At 45.0% G+C, this 27869-nt stretch overlaps 2 protein-coding genes across 4 annotated transcripts in view; one reads left to right on the forward strand and one right to left on the reverse strand.

Annotated features, from left to right (window-relative positions):
• PRPF4 (pre-mRNA splicing tri-snRNP complex factor PRPF4) overlaps positions 1-9209 on the reverse strand; it is a 74763-nt gene extending 65554 nt beyond the window's left edge. Inside the window, exon 1 of one of the 3 annotated variants that reach the window (XM_077475069.1) lies at positions 9119-9209. The gene's annotated coding sequence lies outside the window, so the exon portion shown is untranslated. Of the gene's footprint in view, positions 1-3813; positions 3832-9118 lie in introns of those variants that run through there. The other 2 variants (XM_077475080.1, XM_077475091.1) reach the window with 2 other exon arrangements.
• Positions 9148-26554, forward strand: CDC26 (cell division cycle 26). Its single transcript, XM_077475105.1, has 4 exons — positions 9148-9250; positions 18908-18996; positions 22830-23787; positions 26308-26554. Exons 2-3 carry the CDS (start codon positions 18916-18918, stop codon positions 23001-23003), a joined length of 255 nt encoding a protein of 84 aa, XP_077331231.1. The 5' UTR covers positions 9148-9250; positions 18908-18915; the 3' UTR covers positions 23004-23787; positions 26308-26554.
• Positions 26555-27869: the final 1315 nt, after the last annotated feature.

Genomic DNA, 27869 nt, shown 5'->3' on the forward strand with positions numbered 1-27869 from the left:
AAACTCTAGGTAACAATATTTAATGTATCTTTATCTGAGGTCTATATGTGGGGTGGTGGTTGAGTCTTCTGTTTCCCTGCTAATTTTGATTTGACGTGGTGATAACGTCTTCAGACTTGGGAGATTGACAAGATTACACTGTATTCCAACAGAGCTGTGAAATGGTCTCAGACTGACCTGGAAACTCTTATGACTGGTACCCATTGATTTGTCAAACTGTATGGATTTATGGACCTTCCCTGGAAAGTACTCTGTCATAGTGCCAATAGTTTTAATATTTTTTGGTGTATATGTTTTTTTTCGTGACACAACTGGGATAAATCCTTGAGATCTTATACTGGTTAGTTGAGGTGTGCAAAGTAGAGTTGCATGCTGGTCCAATGTTAAAACAGTAAAAGCGTTCATCTGGGGTGGCGTAGAAAGTTCTTGCTGACCAAATCCTGCCAGCAGTTCTTGCTCTCCATTATCTGGGGGCATAGTAGGCCCCGTGTGTAATTCAGTACTTAAAAACCCACTTGTACTTTCATCCTCGTTTTTAATACGTATTTGAGGTGTTCCTTGATGAGAAGTTTTGAAACCACTTGACGACGTTTCATCCTCTGTTTTAATATGTACTTGAGGTGCCACAGAAGGTTCATGACACAGTCCTACCACTATTTGTCGTATAGGCTGATGTGTGCTGGTCATGGGCCTGGCATGCACTGTATGTAATTCAGAGTTTAAAACAAAACTAGATAGTCCTTTTGCTGGAAGTCGAATTGCTATGGGTTCTGGAAACAAAGTCGGAATGGCATCTCTTTTTAAAAAAGTGGTTAATCCTCTAATTTCATAAGCACTACGAGTAAAGTGCAGGGAACACATTCTATAATTTCCCCTTGTGCTAGTAAAAACTTTTTCTGCAAATTCTTCCAAATCACCAAAGTCCTGATGCATCTGCTGTAACCATCGCTTTATTAATTCCTTGTCTTTCGGGAATGAGTGAAGCATTATATCATCCGTCTTCCTTTTTGATGTGGTCGCACATCCCTCAACGATACACACTGGCATCCTAACAAAAAACAGCATAGTTGTTTATCTCAAAGATTCAAACATTTAATTTGTAATAAAATAAAAAAGTGTTTGGTTTAGCTGGGTTCCTCAATGTTATCATACTTCTGAATGTGTCCTCATTAAACTGTTAGCTTCCCACTTTAGATCCTTCTTTTCCAATTCTGTCTTTGTTTCCACTCTTTTCTTGCTCCTTTCCTCGCAAATTAAATTTTTTTTTGATCTCCTAATGCTGGCAATGCAATGTTTCAACTGGTGATCATTTTTTTTTTATTTAACTGGGCAATCGAGTCCATGTTGTCCAATAATAGACAACTTGTTAGTCTGCCACCAACTCTTGAGCATACGAGGCTCTCATTTACCATCTGACGAAAAACATATTTCTTCTTATATTTTTAAGCGAAAGTACAGAAAGTAGGATACACTATCAGCACAAAATGACAATAATAGTATACAGATTTTAGCATAAGTGTCCAAGATTACCTACTTTAACCACTTCCCATCTTTTAGGCCATTTATAAACGGCTTTGGGTTGAAGTGGTTATACCGGGATTATGACTACAGCTACAGCCATAATCCTGGCCGGTATTGTTCTTTTCAGCCGGCAATTCTCTTTTAGGCAAAAGTGATCAGAGCGGCTATACAGCTACTAGTTAACTTACAGGCGGCAGAAGGGACTCTTCCGTCCCATCGGGGAGCCTGGTAAAGATGCGACCGGCGGCATCGGCTTCCCCCAGACACAGTAAAAGGAACCGATTTTATTCCTGCCACTGCGTGACATCACAATATTTTGATCTGATGTAAACAACCAGGTACAGGCTTTTGAAGTGTCAACTATGTAAATTTTTAGGTACTGTAGTTTTCGCATCATTTTATGGAGTGTATGCAATTTCATATTAGGTATCTATTTACTCGATGGAAAATCTTTTATGTTTGACCAAAAAAATGGGTATTATATTGTGTTTGTGTGTGCTAAAACTCATTAAAGTGCAATTTTTCCTGAATATGCGCTTTTGATAAACGGCTTTGCAAATATTGTGCACATAACAAAAAAAAAGCAACCATTTTTATTCTCCGGGGTCTTTGCTTAAAAAAATAAATAATGTTTGGGGGTTCCAAGTCATTTTTTTTAGCAAATGCCGATTTTTTTTTTTTTTTTTACATGTATGAGAGAAATGTCGGATTTGGCCCAGATTGGAACTGGTTAAAGGAGAGTCAAAAGAAAACAAAATGATAAACTTGCCTCTTTTATAATTAAAGTTCACTTACACAAAAAAAAAAAAAAAAGAGCCAAGATGGTAAGAAACATCAGATAGAATAGCCATCAGATAGTCGATGGAAAGTAATTGGTTGGTTGATCAAATCCAAAATGCCATCCAGCCAACTTTAAGCGCGATTTCAGGAATTCTCACAATCACACTGTCCCACATATGACCACTGTAGGACTTCCTTTCAGTTAAAACAATCTTCCCAAAATGAATTCCTTGAATATACCTTACATCAATCACTGTATTTTATGCATGATTTTTCTTTCTCGGAGCCCTGATAATGTTCCCAAAATGTTTGAAAGAGCACTTCTGCCTGAGTACAAAATGAACACATGCATCATTCATACATATATGCACATAGGTGTTTCCAGCACTGACAATCCTAGCACATATTGCTCTCAGGTATAACTCCCACCCTTCCATCACAGTACTTTATACATTTTAAAATCTTTGAGACATAAGACATTCAAATTAACTAGAAAATGGCAATGTACAACATGGTGTAATATATTGCCATTCTCTACAATACAGATACTATGGGGTTTATTTACTAAAGCTGGAGTGTGCAAAATCAGGCTCACTTCTGCATACAAACCAATCAACTTCCAGGTTTTAGCCAAAGTTTACACTGCGCACGACTTGCATGCGACTTCTGTAACAGAAGTCAGTGCAAATCGGACCAAAAGTAGAGCAGGAATCCTTTTCTAAGCCAGATGAACTCCGGTTACACTGATAAGAACGGTTCCATTGCACAGAACAAGTGCTCCAAAGTCAGAGCGATTATCACTGATAGACTTGAGTCTTTTTTCAAACTCTCCTACTATGTAACTTTCAGTGTGAACCAGTTGAACAAGCTGAAGTTAGAAGCCGATTAGCTACCATGCACAGCTGCACCAGATTCTGAGGGTGCCAGCTTTAGTAAATCTCCCCCACTATGTTCTGCATGCTCCATTCAAACACAACTAAAAAATACAAACCACAAAATCAACATTTATATGATCAATTATATTATTAGATGTTTATCACCATTTCAGGATTTCAGAAGAGTAATACATATAACAACTGTATACATGTTGCCAAAGGCTCAGGTGCACGGATGATACGAGGCACCAATATGCTCTAGTGAACAAATGATGGCATTTTTGTGCCTGGGGTGCCACAGGCAGTATGCAGATGTACTTAGGGAAAGGATGATGCTTCCTTGTATCTGTGTTTACCAAGCTATGACATTCCCTGGATGTTCTGCATTCAGGGACTACGTCATGTGTGCATTTAAATACTGATGCAAGAAAGCATTGTCCTTAACCTGAGTAAGGCTGTGTGCACTTCAATGGACCACCTGTGGCTTACACTAGAGCATATCTGTGACCCAAACCACCCATGTGCATGAGCCCAAATAGGATCATCTCAATTTTATAACATTTAAAAAACCTAAACATATTTTCTAATCATTTTTTTTTTTTTAACTATAATGTATTAGTAGCAAAATATTACCCACCTATGTGTCCCTTTTGTGCTGTGAATGTCTTGGTGGTGGTCCAGAGGTCACTTTGGCTTGGGTGCAGTTACATCCTGCCAGGCAATAAGAAGTGGGCAGGAGTATGTGCCAAGTCACCCTAATGAAAAACAGTATGCTGAGCTAATGGCTGAGGTTTGGGTGCAGACAATGGATGCCAGGAGCAAGACGCCATCCCTGCAGTGGGGGAGATAACTCTGTCCTGCAAAGGATAAAGACAACGAGAACACCTGGCTGGCACTTCAGAAAAATCGGCCGTGCTGGCATTCACTTACATCTACCAAACTAACGCCTGTGCTATTTGGGCTACTGGTTGAGTTAGTACATGGGTGCTCAACCTGCGGCCCTCCAGCTGATGTGGCCCTACAAGTCCCATCATGTCTCAACCTTTGGGAGTCATGCATTTATCGGTCAGCCTTGCAATGCCTCATGAGACTTGTAGTTCTGCAACAGCTTGAGGGCCACAGGTTGAGCACCCATGAGCTAGAAGAATAGAGAAATGCCATGATGAATAACGATCCCCTGGGCAGTTAGGTTGGGGTGTATGTAAGCACTGGGGTGCATACATGCATTTTTTTCTATTTCATTTTAACTTGCAGATTGCCCGCCCGCAATGTACTGTGGATGGACGGCCTGCACAAGCAAATTAATGTACCCCGTACATTGCTGCCTGCTTCTGGGCACGCTCAAGCGCCACCCGCTGGATGAGAACCTAAGATCTATTAGTAAAAGCAGCACGCATTACACCAGGGCTTGACAAATTTGCTTTAAATCTAGGAGCCAACTAAAAAAGTTGAACCCAATTTTTTTCTTTTATAACCTTTTGACTACTGGTTACTTTCACCCCCTTCCTGCCCAGGCCAATTTTCAGCTTTCAGTGCTGTCGCAATTTGAATGACAATTGTGTGTTCATGCAATACTGTACCCAAATTAAATTTTTATCATTTTGTTAAGACAGATAGAGATTTCTTCTGGTGGTATTTAATCACCACTGGGGGTTTTTATTTTTCCTAAATAGATGGAAAATAAAAACTGCACAGATGGGGCAATGATAAGGCAGCCCCGCCAGCTGCCCAAGGACTAGTGGGCTCTCAGGCTGACCAGACCAGACTCGAAGCTGCAGTGCAGTTGGAGCCAGGAGGGGAACCAGAGCGCTCGGGGGATCCCATGTGAGGTGGTGTCCGGCTTGGGGGCCATTGATAAGCCCATTAAGAGCCGCCAGTTGCTGATCCAGGGAGTCTTCCTGGACAGCCCGATCTAGACCCGCACCCAGTGGGAAGAAGGAGAGAGCCACAGAGGGGACACTTACTACCAGGGGCTCCACTCCACCCATCAGCTCTGCTCCTCTTAGGGTCCTTTCACACGGGGCGGATCAGTGTTGATCCGCCCATGGATATCCGCTTGCACATCGGGGATCGCCGGAGTGATCTCCGCTGAGCAGGAAGATGAAAGGTCTATCTCTGCATATTGCGCAGGGACGGACCTGTCACAGCGCCACTCTCCCCTATGGGAGATCAGGTGACGACGGTCCGTTGTCACCCAAACCGATGACGGATGGAAAAATAGCTTTTTCCTCGTCACGCTTTTTCAGATCGGAGCGGCTCGGATGTGGGCGGACATGTCACCGCCGACATCCGAAGCTCCATAGACCTCTATGGAGCATCCGTTCAGGTCCGCCTGAAAAACTGACAGATGGACCTGAACGGATCGTCCATGTGAAGGGGGCCTTACTATACTACAGCTCCACATCCCACCCTCCTCCTCACAGCGCTGCTCATCACCACCCCTGGCATCAGAATGGATATGGCGTGCTGGCTGCACCCCCACCCTCATTTGAGACCACTAGGGCTGACAACAGACCAGCCCGCATTTTCTAGTCACCATGGCGACCTGGGATTTGTCGAGTCCTGCATTACACATAGTTAGGTACACATTTAACCCCTTGATCGTCCCCTAGGTGTTAACCCCTTCCCAGCCAGTGTCATTAAAGCGGGGTTCCACCCTAAAGTGGAACTTCCGCTGATCGGAACCCTCCCCCCCTCCAGTGTCACAATTGGCACCTTTCAGGGGGGAGGGGGGTGGAAATACCTGTCAAAGACAGGTATTTACACCCACTTCCCGGCATAGACTCCCGTGGGAGTCTATGCCTCTTCCTGTCCTGCCGCGCTGTCTGCTGGGACACACACGGGTCCAGAGACAGCGTGGACAATTCGATTCGCTTCACTTCCTGATTCCCTCACCTAGAATGGTGGCGGCAGCAGCCGAGAGATCGATCGGCCTCGGCATCGCTGGACCCCGGGACAGGTGAGTGTCCATTTATTAAAAAGCAGCAGCTGTAGTATTTATAGCTGCTGGCTTTTAATATTTTTTTTGTAGGTGGAATCCCTCTTTAAGTTACGTATTATATAGTTGCTAACCAACGTGTGTACAAGCTTGTCAGGATTAATCCGGGTACCGACCGCAAGCACCACACAGAGGAACTATTGGTCCAAAGGGCTAATGTATTCTGAGGGACTTGTACTCCTCAGTGCTCCAAGAAAAAGGGGCAAGTCCCTTGAGGACAATGCACAAGAATGGTGCATCCTGTTTTATGGTTGCAGTTTGTCCAGACTACCCCAGTCCTGAGAGGGCAGCAAAGCGTGGCATGTCCATGTGAGACAAAACTGGAGTAAGGAAACAAGAGCCTTAGCATTGGAGGATCACTTCCAAAAGCAGAGGGTTTAGAGACAGGGCACCCCTCTCCCCCCATACACTGTACATTATACAAACAGCCCCCCCCCCATACATTATACAGACAGCCCCCCCCATACATTATGGACACAGGGCGCCCCCCATACAATATACAGACAGGCCCCACTCATACACTGTACATTATAGACACAAGCCCCCCTCATACACTGTACATTATACACAGAGGGCCCCCACACACTGTACATTATACAAACAGGGCCCCCCCACACTGTACATTATACATACAGGGGTCCCCCCCATACACTGTACATTATACATACAGCCCCCCATACACTGTACATTATACATACAGCCTCCCCCCCCAATACACTGTACATTATACTAGGGCTGTTACTGATTACAATTTTCCTGATCGATTAATCGACTCATTTCAATTATTTATAACGCACATACAGATCCAACTACTTTTAGCTGATCTCCTTACATTGCAACTCTGCATTAGTCAGTGGTAAATGTGGTATACACTATATCAGGGGTTGACAAATTTGCTTGGAATCTAGGAGCCAGCTAAAAAAGTTAGGAGCCAGGTCCGTGACGGCGATCTGGACCTGTCCCTGGCCCAACATGGAGACGAGTGAGGGGAAGGTAGCCCCCCAGCCCCACCCATCTCCAATAGCTCTTAGAGGGACATTTTATTTATTTCAAATGACAATTTTTTTTTAAATTGCATTTTAGTGTAAATATGAGATGTGAGGTCTCTCTGATCCCAGATCTCATATATAAAAGAGGACCTGTCATGCTTTTTTCTATTACAGGGGATTTTTACATTCCTTGTAATAGGAATAAAAGTGACAATTGTTTTTTTTTTTAAAGAACAGTGAAAAAAATAAAAATAAAAGTTAAAATAAGAAAAAACAAATGTTTTAAACGAGCCCTGTCTCGCCAAGCTTGCGTGCAGAAGCAAACGCATATATGAAAGCGGTGTTCAAACCACACATGTGAGGTATCGCTGCGATCGGTAGAGTGAGAGCAATAATTCTAGACCTAGACCTCCTCTGTAAATTAAAAAGTGCAACCTGTAGAATTTTTTAAACGTCGCCTATGGAGATTTTAAAGGGTAAAAGTTTGTCGCCATTCCATGAGTGGGCGCAATTTTGAAGCATGACATGTTGGGTATCGATTTACTCGGCGTAACATTATTTTTCACAATACAAAAAAAATTGGGCTAACTTTACTGTTGTCTTATTTTTTTTATTAAATAATTTCTCCCCAAAAAAGTGCGCTTGTAAGTCCGCTGTGCAAATACGGTGTGACAGACAGTATTGCAATGACCACCATTTTATTCTCTAGGGTGTTAGAATAAAAAATATATATATAATGTTTAGGGGTTCTAAGTAAAGGGAAGGAGATGGGCTGGCAGGCAGGGGAAGCTCCATTAGCATTGCTGGTTGTCATTCCAACGGCCACCACAAGAGGGCGCCAGATTCCAGAAGGAACTATAGGATCGCATCAGGCCTCAAAGCCGCGGGCTCAATTACTGGCCGCGCGGCCCGACGCGACCTGGCGCCTGGGTTTTGTTGAGCCCTGCACTATATACAATCTCCCGACACTAGTTAGTTTCCACAATCCATGACTTAACTTCACAGTTCACACAAATACGTTTTAAATTCAAACTGTAGCACTGACGTAAGTAATTTTTTTTCCTCAGTAGCGTGACAATCCCTCCACCTCCGGTCTAACTAATCACTCTCACCTTATGGCATGGACCCCTGTGCAAACAGGTGGTCATGCAAGCAGGTATCAAAAGGGTTAACACGGACCATAAACTTCTCTCACATCTCCTTAGATCTCAGCAAGGACGCCAGGTCATGGGTAGAAAGAAAAGATCTAAGTGCTCACCACTTAAGTGTAAGATTTAATTTCTGTGTTCAAACACAAACTACTCACATAAAGATGATAAAAACACAGCATGTAAAGCCGACAATCATGTTAGTGCCGTAGGGCAGCAGCGGGTGACGTCATGCGTAGCTTCTCCCCCATACCTGTTACGTTCAATCAGAACTTTGACGTCACCGGACTCCTCCCCCTTCCCTTCATTAGCGGAAGGAGGCACTTGGGGAAGGGGGGGGGGGAGTTCAGTGACGTCGATGTCCGTGACGTCACCGGATCTCCAACGGAACTCCCGGAAGCTGGCGGAGAGGCGAGTACCGATCAAAAGAATTTTGATCGATCAAAACAATTAATCTTTAATTTTCACAGCCCTACATTATACAGACAGGGGTCCCCCCCATACACTGTACATTATACAGACAGGGGTCCCCCCCATACACTGTACATACAGGGGTCCCCCCACACACTGATTATACAGACAGGGGGCCCCCCCATACACTGTACATTATACAGACAGGGAATCCCCCCCAAACTGTGCATTATACAGACAGGGTCACACATCCCTCAGTACCCCGGACATACAATAATGACGTGGTGTGTACAGGCCGGGTGAGCTCCCATCCTCGGGTGACAGGTTCTCTTACAGAGGTGACTACATACGGGTCTATACACAGGAAGGATGGGGGTGACACCGACTGATACTCACTCTGCTCGGACTCCCCTCAGAAGGTCCCGGACGCTCTACACACGCTGCTTCCGCCTCCAGACCGGAAGTGACGTTTTCCCTGTCGCAGTGCATGCCGGGAGCAGAAGGCGGAGAGGCGGGGGAAGTGATTCGGTGAGTGGGAGCGGGCTTGTCATAGGGGTACTACAAATGTCAACATTTCCTTGTGTATAGAGGGGTACCACAAGTCCCAGTGCGCCCTCCTTGTGTATAGAGGAGTACTACAAGTCCCACTGCGCCCTCCTTGTGTATAAAGGGGTATTACAAGTCCCAGTGCACCCTCCTTGTGTATAAAGGGGTACTACAAGTCCCAGTGCACCCTCCTTATGTATAGATGGGTACTACAAGTCCCAGTGCGCCCTCCTTAAGTATAGAGGGGTACTACAAGTCCCAGTGCGCCCCCCTTGTGTATACAGGAGTATTACAAGTCCCAGTGCGCCCTCCTTGTGTATACAGGAGTACTACAAGTCCCAGTGCGCCCTCCTTGTGTATACAGGGGTAGTACAAGTCCCAGTGTGCCCTCATTGTGTATACAGGGGTACTACAAGTCCCAGTGTGCCCTCATTGTGTATACAGGGGTACTACAAGTCCCAGTGTGCCCTCATTGTGTATACAGGGGTACTACAAGTCCCAGTGTGCCCTCCTTGTGTATAGAGGAGTACTACAAGTCCCAGTGCACCCTCCTTGTGTATAGAGGGGTACCACAAGTCCCAGTGCGCCCTCCTTGTGTATAGAGGTGTACTACAAGTCCCACTGCACCCTCCTTGTGTATAAAGGGGTATTACAAGTCCCAGTGCACCCTCCTTGTGTATAAAGGGGTACTACAAGTCCCAGTGCACCCTCCTTATGTATAGATGGGTACTACAAGTCCCAGTGCGACCTCCTTATGTATAGAGGGGTACTACAAGTCCCAGTGCGCCCTCCTTGTGTATACAGGAGTACTACAAGTCCCAGTGCGCCCTCCTTGTGTATACAGGAGTACTACAAGTCCCAGTGCGCCCTCCTTGTGTATAGAGGGGTAGTACAAGTCCCAGTGTGCCCTCATTGTGTATACAGGGGTACTACAAGTCCCAGTGTGCCCTCATTGTGTATACAGGGGTACTACAAGTCCCAGTGTGCCCTCATTGTGTATACAGGGGTACTACAAGTCCCAGTGTGCCCTCATTGTGTATACAGGGGTACTACAAGTCCCAGTGCGCCCTCCTTGTGTATAGAGGGGTACTACAAGTCCCAGTGTACCCCCCTTGTGTATAGAGGATTACTACAAGTCTCAGTGTGCCCTCCTTGTGTATAGAGGAGTACTACAAGTCCCAGTGCACCCTCCTTATGTATAGAGGGGTACTACAAGTCCCAGTGTGCCCTCCTTGTGTATACAGGAGTACTACAAGTCCCAGTGCGCCCTCCTTATGTATAGAGGGGTACTACAAGTCCCAGTGCGCCCTCCTTGTGTATACAGGAGTACTTCAAGTCCCAGTGCGCCCTCCTTGTGTATAGAGGGGTACTACAAGTCCCAGTGTACCCCCCTTGTGTATAGAGGATTACTACAAGTCCCAGTGTGCCCTCCTTGTGTATAGAGGAGTACTACAAGTCCCAGTGCGCCCTCCTTATGTATAGAGGGGTACTACAAGTCCCAGTGTGCCTTCCTTGTGTATACAGGAGTACTACAAGTCCCAGTGCGCCCTCCTTATGTATAGAGGGGTACTACAAGTCCCAGTGCGCCCTCCTTGTGTATACAGGAGTACTTCAAGTCCCAGTGCGCCCTCCTTGTGTATAGAGGGGTACTACAAGTCCCAGTGTACCCCCCTTGTGTATAGAGGATTACTACAAGTCCCAGTGTGCCCTCCTTGTGTATAGAGGAGTACTACAAGTCCCAGTGCACCCTCCTTATGTATAGAGGGGTACTACAAGTCCCAGTGTGCCCTCCTTATGTATAGAGGGGTACTACAAGTCCCAGTGCGCCCTCCTTGTGTATATAGAAGTACTACAAGTCCCAGTGCGCCCTCATTATGTATACAGGGGTACTACAAGTCCCAGTGCGCCCTCCTTATGTATAGAGGGGTACTACAATTCCCAGTGCGCCCTCCTTATGTATAGAGGGGTACTACAAGTCCCAGTGCGCCCTCCTTGTGTATATAGGAGTACTACAAGTCCCAGTGCGCCCTCCTTGTGTATAGAGGGGTAGTACAAGTCCCAGTGTGCCCTCATTGTGTATACAGGGGTACTACAAGTCCCAGTGTACCCCTTTGTGTATACAGGGGTACAAGTCCCAGTGCACCCTCCTTATGTATAGAGGGGTACTACAAGTCCCAGTGCGCCCTCCTTGTGTATAGAGGGGTACTACAAGTCCCAGTGCGCCCCCTTGTGTATAGAGGAGTACTAAAAGTCCCAGTGCGCCCCCCTTGTGTATAGAGGAGTACTACAAGTCCCAGTGCGCCCCCCTTGTGTATAGAGGAGTACTACAAGTCCCAGTGCGCCCCCCTTGTGTATAGAGGAGTGCTACAAGTCCCAGTGCGCCCCCCTTGTGTATAGAGGAGTACTAATAGTCCCAGTGCATCCCCCTTGTGTATAGAGGCATACTACAAGTCCCAGTGCGCCCCCCTTGTGTATAGAGGAGGAGTACTACAAGTCCCAGGGCACCCTCCTTGTGTATACAGGGGTACTATAAGTCCCAGTGCGCCCCCCTTGTGTATAGAGGAGTACTACAAGTCCCAGTGCACCCTCCTTGTGTATGCAGGGGTACTACAAGTCCCAGTGCGCCCTCATTGTGTATACATGGGTACTACAAGTCCCAGTGCACCCTCATTGTGTATACAGGAGTACTACAAGTCCCAGTGCGCCCTCCTTATGTATAGAGGGGTACTACAAGTCCCAGTGCGCCCTCCTTGTGTATACAGGAGTACTTCAAGTCCCAGTGCGCCCTCCTTGTGTATAGAGGGGTACTACAAGTCCCAGTGTACCCCCCTTGTGTATAGAGGATTACTACAAGTCCCAGTGTGCCCTCCTTGTGTATAGAGGAGTACTACAAGTCCCAGTGCACCCTCCTTATGTATAGAGGGGTACTACAAGTCCCAGTGTGCCCTCCTTATGTATAGAGGGGTACTACAAGTCCCAGTGCGCCCTTCTTGTGTATATAGAAGTACTACAAGTCCCAGTGCGCCCTCATTATGTATACAGGGGTACTACAAGTCCCAGTGCGCCCTCCTTATGTATAGAGGGGTACTACAATTCCCAGTGCGCCCTCCTTATGTATAGAGGGGTACTACAAGTCCCAGTGCGCCCTCCTAGTGTATATAGGAGTACTACAAGTCCCAGTGCGCCCTCCTTGTGTATAGAGGGGTAGTACAAGTCCCAGTGTGCCCTCATTGTGTATACAGGGGTACTACAAGTCCCAGTGTACCCCTTTGTGTATACAGGGGTACAAGTCCCAGTGCACCCTCCTTATGTATAGAGGGGTACTACAAGTCCCAGTGCGCCCTCCTTGTGTATAGAGGGGTACTACAAGTCCCAGTGCGCCCCCTTGTGTATAGAGGAGTACTAAAAGTCCCAGTGCGCCCCCTTGTGTATAGAGGAGTACTAAAAGTCCCAGTGCGCCCCCCTTGTGTATAGAGGAGTACTACAAGTCCCAGTGCGCCCCCCTTGTGTATAGAGGAGTACTACAAGTCCCAGTGCGCCCCCCTTGTGTATAGAGGAGTGCTACAAGTCCCAGTGCGCCCCCCTTGTGTATAGAGGAGTACTAATAGTCCCAGTGCATCCCCCTTGTGTATAGAGGCATACTACAAGTCCCAGTGCGCCCCCCTTGTGTATAGAGGAGGAGTACTACAAGTCCCAGGGCACCCTCCTTGTGTATACAGGGGTACTATAAGTCCCAGTGCGCCCCCCTTGTGTATAGAGGAGTACTACAAGTCCCAGTGCACCCTCCTTGTGTATGCAGGGGTACTACAAGTCCCAGTGCGCCCTCATTGTGTATACATGGGTACTACAAGTCCCAGTGCACCCTCATTGTGTATACAGGAGTACTACAAGTCCCAGTGCGCCCTCATTGTGTATACAGGAATACTACAAGTGCCAGTGTGCTCTCCTCTTCATGTTAAAGTGTATCTATCCCTAAAACTATACATGTAGTGTATCCCAGCTTATGTTCAGGCTTTTCTTTCACCTGGTGATCCTTTACACCAGGGCTTGACAAATTTGCTTGGAATCTAGGAGCCAGCTTAAAAAGTTAGGAGCCAGGTCGGTAACGGCGATCCGGACCTGTCCCTGGCCTGACATGGAGACGAATGAGGGGAAGATAGCGCCGCCCCACCCCCCGTCTCCAAGTCATTGCCCATAGCTCTTAGAGGGACATTTTATTTATTTATTTTTCAAATGAAATTTTTTTTAATTGCATTTTAGTGTAAATATGAGATCTGAGGTCTCTCTGACCCCAGATCTCATATTTAAAGCGGTTGTATACTCATTTTTTTTTACTTTTACCTACAGGAAAGCCTATAATATATATGAACCCCCACTGAAATGGCTTGGTCCCCTTGACACAGCTGTGGTGCAATACAATACAATGTAATATAACACAATATACCTGTATTGTAACCTCAGGATCCACTGGCTCCACCTACTGGGAGAAAACAATACACACAACTGGGTACTTAACCAACGTATATTTTACTGTAAATATATTATTCAAACAGGTGATTACAGTAATTGTACTGTCATCCAACATAGATTGACAGGACAATGAACTTTGATAAAACAGTTACAAACAATATGCATATATATATATATATATATATATATATATATATATATATATATATATATATATATATATATATATATATATATATATATATATATATATATATATATATATATATATATATATATCAGGGGTTGACAAATTTGCTTGGAATCTAGGAGCCAGCTTAAAAAGTTAGGAGCCAGGTCCGTGACGACGATCCGGACCTGTCCCTGGCCTGACATGGAGACGAGTGAGGGGAAGATAGCAGCGCCGTCGCCGCCCCCCCGTCTCCAAGTCATTGCCCATAGCTCTTATAGGGACATTTTATTTTTTTCAAATGACAATTTTTTTTTCAATTGCATTTTAGTGTAAATATGAGATGTGAGGTCTCTCTGACCCCAGATCTCATATTTAAGAGGACCTGTCATGCTTTTTCTATTACAAGGGATTTTTACATTCCTTGTAATAAGAATAAAAGTGACACAACATTTTTTTTAAAAGAACAGTGGAAAAAAAAAAAGTTAAAATAAAGCAGAAAAAATAATAATTTTTAAACGCGCCCTGTCCTGCCCGCATATAAAAATCGGTGTTCGAACCACACATAGGAGGTAGCGCCGTGATCGGTAGAGCGAGAGCAATAATTCTACCCCAGACCTCCTCTGTAACTCAAAACGTGCAACCTGTAGAATTTTTTTTAAACGTCGCCTATGGAGATTTTAAAGGGTAAAAGTTTGTCGCCATTCCATGAGCGGGTGCAATTTTGAAGCGTGATATGTTGGGTATCAATTTACTCGGTGTAACATTATCTTTCACAATATAAAAAATAATTGGGCTAACTTTACTGTTGTCTTATTTTTTTATTAACTAAATTATTTTTCCCAACAAAAGTGCGCTTGTAAGTCCGCTGCACAAATACGGTGTGACAGACAGTATTGCAACAACCACCATTTTATTCTCTAGGGTGTTAGAATAAAAAATATATATAATGTTTAGGGGGTTCTAAATAAAGGGAAGAAGAGGCAGGTAATATAATACAGGCAGAGGAATCTTCATTAACATTGCTGGTTTGTCATACCAACGGCGACCACAAGAGGGCGCCAGATTCCATAAGGAATCATAGGACCGCAGAAGGCCTCAAAGCCGCGGCCTAAATTTTCGGCCGCCGGCGGAACGGCCCGACGCGATCACGCTGGGGGGGTCCACAGACACAGGATACCCCCAGCTGTGCTGCCCCAGGCGCGAGGTCGCTATTTCTAGTCGCCAATGCGACCTGGCGACCGGGTTTTGTCGAGCCCTGATATATATATATATATATATATATATATATATGGGAGCTCCCCTACTTTTATAGCTATGCGTGAGATCTCACTTAAAATACTCAGTCTCTAAGTTGGGAATAGAGGGTATCAGGGTAGAGTTTAGCTCAGGTGCTTGAAACCGTTGAAGTCTCTCTCTATGTACACAGTCCAGGGAACAGCCGTTCGCAACTGGACTCTTTAACTGTTGGATAAATTCTTACGTTTTGGGTTTAGCAGCCAACAGGTAATTCTAGCTTTTCAAAGTCTCTCACGCAGACTTGGTTGGAAACTTGGAAACTTAGTTACCACTGAAAGGGTAGAAGTAGGAACTTTTCTTACTGTACCAGAATCTTTCAGCCGGTCCGGCGATACCGTAAGAATTGTGGATTCAATCAATGTCCATGGCAGCTCTGCTTTCAGGCTCTTACTGAGCAGCCAGCCTTGTGCGTGGCTCTCTTACTGAAGAGTCCTCCCCTGGTCACATGTAGAGTTGCTGGGCCTCTCCAAAACCCGAGACGGCACCGGAACACCTTAGAATCCTCCTTCCAGTCCTGAGGCTCGGAAACGGATGGATCCGCACCCCAGGCCATGAGGGCCCTTGGGGGCTGATCAGGAGGACCAGGACCACGGAGTCCAACTTCTGGACCTGAACCCCCGAACCACGTGACCTCGGCACCTTAAGTACCCTCTCCAAGATTATGCAGTTAGACAAACTCCCACTGATTGGTTCAGAGACAGAGATTGGTACCCAATGCGTCCAACAAGACTGCGTTCTAAAGCCTCCCACAGGTGTACAACCCCACTTATGACCAAGCAGAACTTCTATAAAGCCTAGCCAAACTGATGCCAAGGTACAATTTAGCACAACTAGTCCCAAAACTTATTACAGTTTTGGGCAAAAACTAAATTTAACATATAGCGCGTACTCATTAGGAGTACCAGCGCTACATTACCATTTAGTTTTTTTATTAATTCATTCAAGTGTGTCTTTCCCCCCAAAAAATGCATTTGAAAGACCGCCGTGCAAATACAGTGTGACGTAAAATATTGCAACAACCGCCATTTTATACTCTAGGGTGGATATAAATCAATGATTTAAAAAAAAAAAATCGAAATGCTTTTTTTTTTTATTTATTTTTAGCAAATTTATTTTAATAACGTGCTTTTAGAGTATCTAAATCTGTCTAAAGATAGTTTTTTTTATTTAAGATCCATTAATAATTTTGTTTATTCAGCATGAAATGGAGCTTAGTTATGTAGGACAAGGCTGTATATTCTGCAATATTTAAATTTACATGCAAGCTGAGATAACATTCACTGCATTGATGCATTCACACCATTTCACAGTAACAATGTTATAAACCAAAGTTTAGAAATGTTCTTTTATCCCATTGTTTTGCAAATCTATGTACACTGCAATTTGTATGATTGAATCAGTTCTGATATCACCGTTTTACTAACCTGACAGATTATTATTCTAAATGGGAAACCTTCATGTTTGTAAATATTATAGATTCTAACTTCCAGCAAGAATAAGTCCTTACATTTAAAGAGCACCTGTCATTTCAGATCCATCATGGCACCGCCTGTTAGTAGGCATCCACTCACCTGCTGTTGCATCACCAGCCTTCTCATTAAAGTGAATGGGACTGTTGGGTCAACAGCGGGTCAGAGGAGGAGCAGCTGTGGGACTGAGATGACAATTGCTCTTGAAAAACTATGATTTAAATCGAGTTGATTTAAATGAAATCCACCCTGGTCTCTGCTTAAAAAAAATATTCAATGTTTTGGGGTTCTAATTAATTGTCTAGCAAAAAATACTGATTTTAAACTTGTAAACAAGTGTCAAAAAATGTTTATTCTTTAACCACTTCCCGACCGGCGCACACCGGTGTACGTCGGCAGAATGGCACGGGCAGGCATATTGGCGTACAGGTATGTCCACTTTTAAATGCCGCCCTGCCATCACGTGCGCGCTGCCGGTGGCGTGCTTGCGTGCCGGTCGGGACCCCCATGAGTCCGGTCGCGGGTCCCGTGGACTCGATTGCCGTGGGCGCACCCGCGATCGTCTCACGGTGCGGCTGAACGAGGAGATGCCGTTGTAAATAGTATATCCCCAATCTGCCTAGCAACAAGTGACGCTGATCTCTGCTCCATGTGATTAGAGCAGAGATCAGTGTTCACTAAAACAAAGCCCAGCCCCCCCACAGTTGGTAACACGCCCCTAGGAACATTTAACCCCTATACTGCCACCTCCTGGTTAACTCCTTCACTGCCAGTGTCATTTACACAGGAATCACTGCATTTGTATAGCAGTGATTGCTGCATAAATGACAATGGTCCCAAAAATGCCCGATGTGTCCGCCACGATGTCGCAGTCACAATAAAAATCGCTAATCGCCGCCGGGGATATTTATTATAACAAAAAGTAAAAAATGATGCGTTTTTTTTCAAAGTTGTCACTCTATTTTTGTTTATAGCGCAAAAAAAAAAAAAACCTGCAGGGGTGATCAAATACCACCAAAAGAAATCTCTATTTGTGGGAAAAAAAGGAGGTCAATTTTGTTTGGGAGCCACTGTCAGTTAAAGCGACGCTGTGCCGAATTGCAAAAAGTGGTCTGGTCTTAAGTCAGTAAAATGGTCCGGTCTGAAAGTGGTTAAGTGGGTAAACTTCCCTCATTTACAGACCAAAGTTCATTCCTTTGATCTAAAAGGATGAAGCGATACAATGTTTCTCCTTATCTCCACCTCCAGCGATGTTGTCATAAACTTGGCAGACTGCCTGTTTCTTTCTTTCTTTTTTTTTTTTGTTTAGACATCAAGCAGCTGTGAGCAGAAAACTCTGCATAGAATCTGTAAAATGCTTTGTTTTAGATCGTGAGGGGGGAAGATCTGTGATCTGATTCTTTAACAGGAATCATGCAGCTCTAATCCAAATCCACTATTCTCTGAAAGTTCTGATTTTCCCATGATAGTGCCTTTATCTACAACAAATGTTGAAATATTTATCTTGCCATGTCTTGTGTCTATCCCTTCTGTTTTAGATTGTGAGCTGTTTGGTGTTAGGTTTCATTCCCAGTGTTATGGTTGGCAAAAGGAGGAGAGAGAAGCGCCAAGTCAATCCTTTAAACAGCTTAGGAATTTATTCAGTATATAGGTATAAAATAACACTAAAAACTTGCATGAAAAATGTTGGAGCACTTGCAGAGTGCGAGAGAGGGTGGGAGTTTCCACGCACAGTGGCACAAGAGGACTGCCGGAAAGTCTCTATTGGGGGATCCATGAGTACTGTGTGTTAGCTGCAGCTGGAGCCTCGGTAAGCCTCGTGGAGAAGTCAGCTGTGTCTTTGGGTGGGAGTGGTCCAGGGCTGTCAAACTGGGGAGCCGCCCACATGTTGTCTGGCCAATCGGAACGCATTTTGAAGGCACTGCTATGCCTTTTTAACCAGTGTTATGGTTGCTATTCATACCATCATTATAAACACTGAATGATTTGGATGCCTCCCTTTTTATGTAGGTCTCCTCTGTTTGCTGTCATGTTTTAGAGCACATTCTACATGTAGTCTGTGGTCTTGTTGTTTGCCCTCAAGCTGCCTCATCACGACTGTTCTATTTCATTGGTGGATATCAGTTTGGGCTCCCCATCCTGTGACTGATGTGTTTGTCTTATGATTTCGTACTGTATAGCCTTTTTCCCTGTTGCATGATGAATGAACATTGATATCTCTATACAATATAGATTTCAAGATGCTGCGCAGGAAGCCCACACGCCTGGAACTGAAACTTGATGATATTGAGGAATTTGAAAGTATCCGTAAAGAACTGGAGGTGAGAAAACCACATGGGGGAGTGTTTTTTTTAATTTTTTTAAAATTTTTTTTACAAATACAGTGCCTTGCGAAAGTATTCGGCCCCCTTGAACTTTTCAACCTTTTGCCACATTTCAGGCTTCAAACATAAAGATATAACATTTTTATTTTTTGTGAAAAATCACCAACAATTGTGAAGTGGAACGAAATCTATTGGATTTTTTAACAAATAAAAAAATGAAAAGTGGGGCGTGGAAAAATATTCGGCCCCCTTGCGTTAATACTTTGTAGAGCCACCTTTTGCTGCGATTACAGCTGCAAGTCGCTTGGGGTATGTCTCTATCAGTTTTGCACATCGAGAGACTGAAATTCTTGCCCATTCTTCCTTGCAAAACAGCTCGAGCTCAGTGAGGTTGGATGGAGAGCATTTGTGAACAGCAGTTTTCAGCTCTTTCCACAGATTCTCGATTGGATTCAGGTCTGGACTTTGACTTGGCCATTCTAAAACCTGGATACGTTTATTTGTGAACCATTCCTTTGTAGATTTTTCTGTATGTTTGGGATCATTGTCTTGTTGGAAGATAAATCTCCGTCCCAGTTTCAGGTCTTTTGCAGACTCCAACAGGTTTTCATCCAGAATGGTCCTGTATTTGGCTGCATCCATCTTCCCCTCAATTTTAACCATCTTCCCTGTCCCTGCTGAAGAAAAGCAGGCCCAAACCATGATGCTGCCACCACCATGTTTGACAGTGGGGATGGTGTGTTGAGGGTGATGAGCTGTGTTGCTTTTACGCCAAACATATCGTTTTGCATTGTGGGCAAAAAGTTCGATTTTGGTTTCATCTGACCAGAGCACCTTCTTCCACATGTTTGGTGTGTCTCCCAGGTGGCTTGTGGCAAACTTTAGACGAGACTTTTTATGGCTATCTTTGAGAAATGGCTTTCTTCTTGCCACTCTTCCATAAAGGCCAGATTTGTGCAGTGTACGACTGATTGTTGTCCTATGGACAGACTCTCCCACCTCAGCTGTAGTTCTCTGCAGTTCATCCAGAGTGATCATGGGCCTCTTGGCTGCATCTCTGATCAGTCTTCTCCTTGTCTGAGCTGAAAGTTTAGAGGGACGGCCAGGTCTTGGTAGATTTGCAGTGGTCTGATACTCCTTCCATTTCAAAATGATCGCTTGCACAGTGCTCCTTGGGATGTTTAAAGCTTGGGAAATCTTTTTGTATCCAAATCTGGCTTTAAACTTCTCCACAACAGTATTACGGACCTGCCTGGTGTGTTCCTTGGTCTTCATGATGCTCCCTGCGCTTTCAAAAGAACCCTGAGACTATCACAGAGCAAGTGCATTTATACAGAGACTTGATTACACACAGGTGGATTCTATTTTCACCATCAGTCCTTTAGGACAACATTGGATCATTCAGAGATCCTCGCTGAACTTCTGGAGTGAGTTTGCTGCACTGAAAGTAAAGGGGCCGAATAATTTTGCACGCACCACTTTTCAGTTTTTTATTTGCTAAAAAAATGTAAATTATCCAATAGATTTCGTTCCACTTCACAATTGTGTCCCACTTGTTGGTGATTCTTCACAAAAAATTAAAATTTTATATCTTCATGTTTGAAGCCTGAAATGTGGCAAAAGGTTGAAAAGTTCAAGGGGGCTGAATACTTTCGCAAGGCACTGTACATAGATCACCTAGAGAGGATGTGCCAACTGACATATGGGCCGAACGTCAGTTGGCATCAGCAGGTTCAATAGAAACTGGCCAACATGCGACCGTGGCCCGTGTGTACTGCAACAAGTCCGATAGAAGCCAGCATGACGGAAAAAGGTCTGCCGACTGGCTCCTGATCAAGCAATGGCTGAAAGCGCTTACTGTAGTGTTCTGGCAGGAGGGTCATCCCCCTGTTAGAACACAATAGAATAGCAGGGGAGATCTATGTACTAAAATTGAATTGTTAGTACAGGGGCTCCGACCTGAGCTGTCATTTTCTTTTTTTTGGCTTAGCCCGCTGGGTTGAACAAAAAAATAACTAGCAGTGTGTACGAAGTTTCAGTCTTTAGGCATAGAAGTGCCTAAAGGAAGGACTCATTAGATCAGGGGTTGACAAATTTGCTTGGAATCTAGGAGCCAGCTAAAAAAGTTAGGAGCCAGGTCCGTGACGGCGATCTGGACCTGTCCCTGGCCTGACATGGAGACGAGTGAGGGGAAGATAGCCCCCAGCCCCCCACCTGTCTCCAAGTCATTGCCCATAGCTCTTAGAGGGACATTTTTAAATTGCATTTTAGTGTAAATATGAGATGTGAGGTCTCTCTGACCCCAGATCTCATATATAAAAGAGGACCTGTCATGCTTTTTTCTATTACAAGGGATTTTTACATTCCTTGTAATAGGAATAAAAGTGACACACATTTTTTTTTTTTTTAAAGAACAGTGAAAAAAATTAAAATAAAAGTTAAAATGAGAAAAAAAATGTTTTAAATGCTCCCTGTCTCACCAAGCTTGCGTGCAGAAGCGAACGCATATATGAAAGCGGTGTTCAAACCACACATGTGAGGTATCGCTGCGATCGGTAGAGTAAGAGCAATAATTCTAGCCCCAGACTTCCTCTGTAACTCAAAACGTGCAACCTATAGAATTTTTTAAACGTCGCCTATGGAGATTTTAAAGGGTAAAAGTTTGTCGCCATTCCATGAGCGGGCGCAATTTTGAAGCGTGACATGTTGGGTATCGATTTACTCGGCGTAACATTATCTTTCACAATATAAAAAAAAAATTAGGCTAACTTTACTGTTGTCTTTTTTTTTATTAAATAAAAATTTTTTCCCCCAAAAAAGTGCGCTTGTAAGTCCGCTGTGCAAATACGGTGTGACAGACAGTATTGCAACGACCACCATTTTACTCTCTAGGGTGTTAGAATAAATAATAAAATATATATATATATATATATATATATATATATATATATATATATATTTTTTTTTTTGTTTTGTTTAGGGGTTCTAAGTAAAGGGATGGAGAAAGACTGGCAGGAAATCAATTAGCATTGTTGGTTGTAATTCCAACGGCCACCACAAGAGGGCGCCAGATTCCAGAAGGAACCAAAGGATCTCAGAAGGCCTCAAAGCCGGGGGCTCAATTACCGGCCGCCTGCGGCGCGGCCCGACGCGATCGCGCGGTGGGGGGGGGGGGGGTCCACGGAGACGGGATACCCCCAGCTATGCTGCCCCAGGCGCAAGGTCGCTGATTCTAGTCGCCAATGCGACCTGGCGACCGGGTTTTGTCGAGCACTGCATTAGATAGTCCCAGCAAACTGGCCATGCAGTGCTTCATTAGATAATGAATGGCTGGGACTGGGCACGCTCTGATTGTTAAATGAAACACATTTTTCCATGTGGCTCAATGTTGGATTATTCCTTCATAGTTTCATAGTTTGTAAGGTTGAATAAAGACACCAGTCCATCTAGTTCAACCTGAGTGTCTACAATTGTCCCTGTACATTGCACACTCACATCGGTCCCTACCCTCAAAGAGCCCACAATCCAAGGTCCCCATTCATATACTAGGGCCAATTTTGGACAGAAGCCAATTAGCCTACCTGCATGTCTTTGGATTGTGGGAGGAAACCGGAGTACCCGGAGGAAACCCACGCAGGCACAGGGAGAACATGCAAACTCCAGGCAGGTAGTGTCATGGTTGGGATTTGAACCAGTGACCCTTCTTACTGCTAGGTGAGTGCTAACCACTACACCACTGTGCCGCCAACACTCCGCCAACACAAGACATTCCTTCTGTCACCTTTATTTACATTTATTTATAATACTTTTATTTTTTATTTTTTTTGTAGAGCCGTAAAAAACAGCGAGAAGAGGTGGATCTGTCTGCCAGTGAAGAAGATGCTGCTGTGTCACTCAGTGGTGACTCTAAAACGAGAGAGCAGACTATCCATGACCGCATTGGATACAAACCACAGCCGAAGCCCAACAGCCACACTGTACAGTTTGGAAACTTTGAGTTTTAGAGCAAAGGGCTCCTGCTCTAAAATGGACCTTACCTTGTTTTTTTATGAACTGAAGGAACTGTTTAATGAGTTAATGCGCAAGCAGAATTTGTGTGAATTTAATGTTTTTTTTTTTCTTTTTTTATTAATATAAGTGCCATATTTTTCCAGTGCTTGGTGACATTTGTTTTTCCTTAAAAATAAAAAACCAGCAAGAGTAACCAATCTAGTATATTATAATGGCTTTTCGGAAAGGTCCTAGTCCAGTTAATATGTAACTTGTTAAAGTGGTTGTATACCCCGCTTTCGTGATTCTTTTTTACCTCCAAGTAAGCCTATATTTTTAGATTGTAAGCTCTAACGAGCAGGGCCCTCTGATTCCTCTTGTACCAAATTGTAATGTAACTGTAATGTCTGCCCGCATGTTGCAAAGCGCTGAGCAAACTGTTGGCGCTATATAAAACCTGTATAATATAATAATAATAATAAGGTTAACGTGCACCATTTAGGAGATATTCACCCTGCATGCAGCTCCTGACATTAGCAGCGCATGCACTCTGAAGGTCTTGTGTATCGTGCCGGAACCGAGGGCTTCCGTGCGCATGCGCAGGAGCGACATCGCGGCTCTGGCCACTCAACCAGGGAAACATGTCAGCCCCCTCAGCGGTGGCCGGGGTTTCTGCTGCGGGGGCTTCTTTCTAAGGTATTTCATAATAAGCTCATTATGCCTTTGTCTTACAGGGTTTGTTTGTTTTTCCCCCCATTTATGTTCAGAACCAAAGTCCTTGTTTCCAAGCCATTCAAAGTCTTAGGCCTCATGCACACGAGACGCAGATGAAACCTCTGTTAAAAAAAAGCTGAAACGCGCGTTTAGAAACGCGCGTTTTGCCGCGTTTGCATGCCGCGTTTAGACGCGTTTAGACGCGTTTGCGTTTAAACGCGTTTATAAAGATAACATCGTGTAGACCTTCCCCAAGCTCTCAAAGCATTTTTTTTAACTATTTCTGCTATTTTGATCAGAGTGAGCAGCAGCAGCATAGAGAGCAGTTGTACACTTGCATTTGCCGTGTCACTTGCCACGGCACCTGCCACAAGTTGTGGATTGTCCACTTGCCACGTCACTTGCCACAAGTTGGGGATTGTCCACTTGCCACATCACCTGCCACGTCACCTGCCACAAATTGTGGATTGTCCACTTGCCACGTCACTTGCCACATCACCTGCCACGTCACTTGCCACGAGATGTGGATTGTCCACTTTCCACATCATCTGCCATGCCACCTGCCACAAGCTGTGGATTGTCACGTGACTTGCCACATCACCTGCCACGTCACTTGCCACATCACCTGCCACAAGTTGTGGATTGTCTACTTGCCGCGTCACTTGCCACATCACCTGCCACGTCACTTACCACGTCACCTGCCACAAGTTGTGGATTGTTCACTTGCCACGTCACCTGCCACAAGTTGTGGATTGTCCACTTGCCACGTCACTTGCCACAAGCTGTGGATTGTCCACTTGCCACATCACTTGCCACGTCACCTGCCACGTCACTTGCCACGTCACCTGCCACAAGTTGTGGATTGTCCACTTGCCACGTCACTTGCCACAAGCTGTGGATTGTCCACTTGCCACATCACTTGCCACGTCACTTGCCACGTCACCTGCCACAAGTTGTGGATTGTCCACTTGCCACGTCACTTGCCACAAGCTGTGGATTGTCCACTTGCCACATCACTTGCCACGTCACCTGCCACGTCACCTGCCACAAGTTTTGGATTGTCCATTTGCCACGTCACTTGCCACGTCAGCTGCCACGTCACTTGCCACGAGATGTGGATTGTCCACTTTCCATGTCATCTGCCATGCCACCTGCCACAAGCTGTGGATTGTCCACTTGCCACAAGCTGTGGATTGTCCACTTGCCACGTCACCTGCCACGTCACTTGCCACGTCACCTGCCACAAGTTTTGGATTGTCCACTTGCCACGTCACTTGCCACGTCAGCTGCCACGTCACTTGCCACGAGATGTGGATTGTCCACTTTCCACGTCATCTGCCATGCCACCTGCCACAAGCTGTGGATTGTCCACTTGCCACGTCACCAGCCACATCACCTGCCACAAGTTGTGGATTGTCCACTTGCCACATCACCTGCCACGTCACTTGCCACATCACCTGCCACAAGTTGTGGATTGTCTACTTGCCGCGTCACTTGCCACATCACCTGCCACGTCACTTGCCACGTCACCTGCCACAAGTTGTGGATTGTTCACTTGCCACGTCACCTGCCACAAGTTGTAGATTGTCCACTTGCCACGTCACTTGCCACAAGCTGTGGATTGTCCACTTGCCACATCACTTGCCACGTCACCTGCCACGTCACTTGCCACGTCACCTGCCACAAGTTTTGGATTGTCCACTTGCCACGTCCCTTGCCACGTCCACTGCCACGTCACCTGCCACAAGTGTATTGTCCACTTGCCACATCACTTGCCACATCACCTGCCACAAGTTGTGGATTGTCCACTCGCCACGTCACTTGCCACATCACCTGCCACATCACCTGCCACAAGTGGATTGTCCACTTGCCACGTCACTTGCCACGTCCCCTGCCACAAGTGGATTGTCCACTTGCCACGTCACTTGCCACGTCACCTGCCACAAGTTATGGATTGTCCACTTGCCACGTCACATGCCAGTCACCTGCCACAAGTTGTTGATTTTCCACTTGCCACATCACCTGCCAAGTCACTTGCCGCGTCACCTGCCAGGTCACTTGCCACGTCACTTGCCACAAGTTGTGGATTGTCCACTTTCCACGTCACTTGCCACTTCACCTGCCACGTCACTTGCCACAAGTTGTGGATTGTCCACTTGCCACATCACTTGCCACCTGCCATGTCACTTGCCACAAGTTGTGGATTGTCCACTTGCCACGTCACTTGCCACAAGTTGTGGATTGTCCACTTGCAATTGCAATTGTTTAAAATATTTTTCTAATGGTTTTTCATCATTTGCAATAATTTTTGAGATTTTTAATGTAAAAAAAAAGGTCACCTTTAAAAACGCATATAAACGCAAACGCGGCTAAACGCGGGTGCCGCGTTTAGCCGCGTTTAGCGTCTGAAACGCAGAAATTTTTGTTTCTGAACGCATTTTTTTGCTTCTGGAAAAACTAGATTAAACGCAACTGCATATAAACGCAAAAAAACGAGACTGTGTGCATGGACACATAGGATAACATTGAATGAGTTCAGGTGCAGTTGAAAAAACTGTCCAACTGCATCTGAACGCGCGTTTAACTGCGTCTCGTGTGCATGAGGCCTTACATGTGAATGTTAGTAAGAGAGCTAAAAAAAAAAATTTGTCTGTGCTTGCGTGACATCTTTAGCCAGAGCCAGCTAATCAAACACCTATTGGAACAATGACCCTTCCTATTAGCAAAAATCACAGTGTTTTTAGATCTTTTTGTCAGATGTTACTATGGTATACTGAATTATAATTACAAGCATTTCATAAGTGTCAAAGGCTTTTATTCACAATTACATTAAGTTTATGCAAATAGTCAATATTTGCAGTGTCGACCCTTCTTTTTCAAGACCTCTGCAATTCGCCCTGGCATGCTGTCAATCAACTTTTGGGCCACATCCTGACCGATGGCAGCCCACCCTAGCCATCCAATGCTTGGAGTTTGTGTTTTTTTTTGGTTCACCTGCCTCTTAAGAATTGATAGGATTAATGTCTTGGGGGGGGGTTCCTGGCCATGGACCCAACATTTCTATGTTTTGCTCCCCAAGCCCCTTAGTTATCACTTTTGCTTTATGGCAAGGTGCTCCATTATGCTGGAAAAGGCATTGTTCATCACCAAACTGTTCTTGGATGGTTGGGAGAAGTTGCTCTCAGAGGATGTTTTTGTACCATTCTTTATTCATGGCTTGACTGAGAATCAACCCCTCACATGATTAGTCTCAGGATACTTTACTGTTGGCATGACACAGGACTGATGGTAGTTGAGGAGCGTCTTTATGCACGCATTTGTGGGTGAGGCAGAGGGCTCCTCAGGGAAGGAGACATTGATTCCCAGGTTTTTTTCCCCCTTTTCTTCTCCAGATAAGGTTTTGTCCCAATGCCCCAAACAACCAGAAACAGGGATTCATCAGAGAAAATTACTTTACCTCGGGCTTCAGCAGTCCAATCCCTGTACCTTTTTCAGAATATCAGTCTGTCCCTGATGATTTTCCTGGAGAGAAGTGGCTTCTTGGCTGCCCTTCTTGACACCAGGCCATCCTCCAAAACTCTTCACCTCACTGTCCATGCAGACACACTCATACCTGCCTGCTGCCATTCCCAGGCAAGCTCTGCACTGGTTGTGCCCCGATCCCTCAGCTGAAGCAACTGTAAGAGATGGTACTGGCACTTGCTTGACTTTGTTGGGGGCCCTGAAGCCTTCTTCACAAATGCAGTGAAATGTTTTTTTTAAGGGGATTATGTTACTTGTCATGGCAAAGAGCGACTGATCACTGTGCAAGCGCAACGCTAACAAAAAAAGTTTGCGTTTTTTTTGAATAGCATAGGGAAAGGTTAACACCCCTGTAATGTTTGTTTTGCTGTCTCTATCCCTGTTCAGAAATAGTACTTCATATTCCCATTGCACACATTCTTGGGTGAGCGCTCGAGTTTGGGTGCTGTAGCAACAACCAGCTGGACACTGGTTCAAATCACAGCGAAGATATTTGCCAGCACACCATGGAACGACATAGATAGGGTCCAAACGGGTCATTTATTGCATGATCACAACACAAGGATAGTGCAACCTTTCAGAGCCATGCAGGACCCCTTCGGCAGGCCTGTTCAGAAGATCTCCCCTCACTTTCTGTCCCTATG

This window comes from Lithobates pipiens, unplaced genomic scaffold, assembly GCF_037356315.1.
Source record: "Lithobates pipiens isolate NorthernLeopardFrog02 unplaced genomic scaffold, aLitPip1_a1.2 Scaffold_1, whole genome shotgun sequence".
Lineage (NCBI taxonomy): Eukaryota > Metazoa > Chordata > Amphibia > Anura > Ranidae > Lithobates > Lithobates pipiens.

Excerpts from the sequence above, each read along its gene's own strand:
- CDC26 (XM_077475105.1), top strand. The coding sequence starts at position 18,916 with ATGCTGCGCAGGAAGCCCACACGCCTGGAACTGAAACTTGATGATATT. Across the intron at positions 18,997-22,829 it reads GTATCCGTAAAGAACTGGAG|AGCCGTAAAAAACAGCGAGA; the intron begins GTGAGAAAACCA and ends TTTTTTTTGTAG.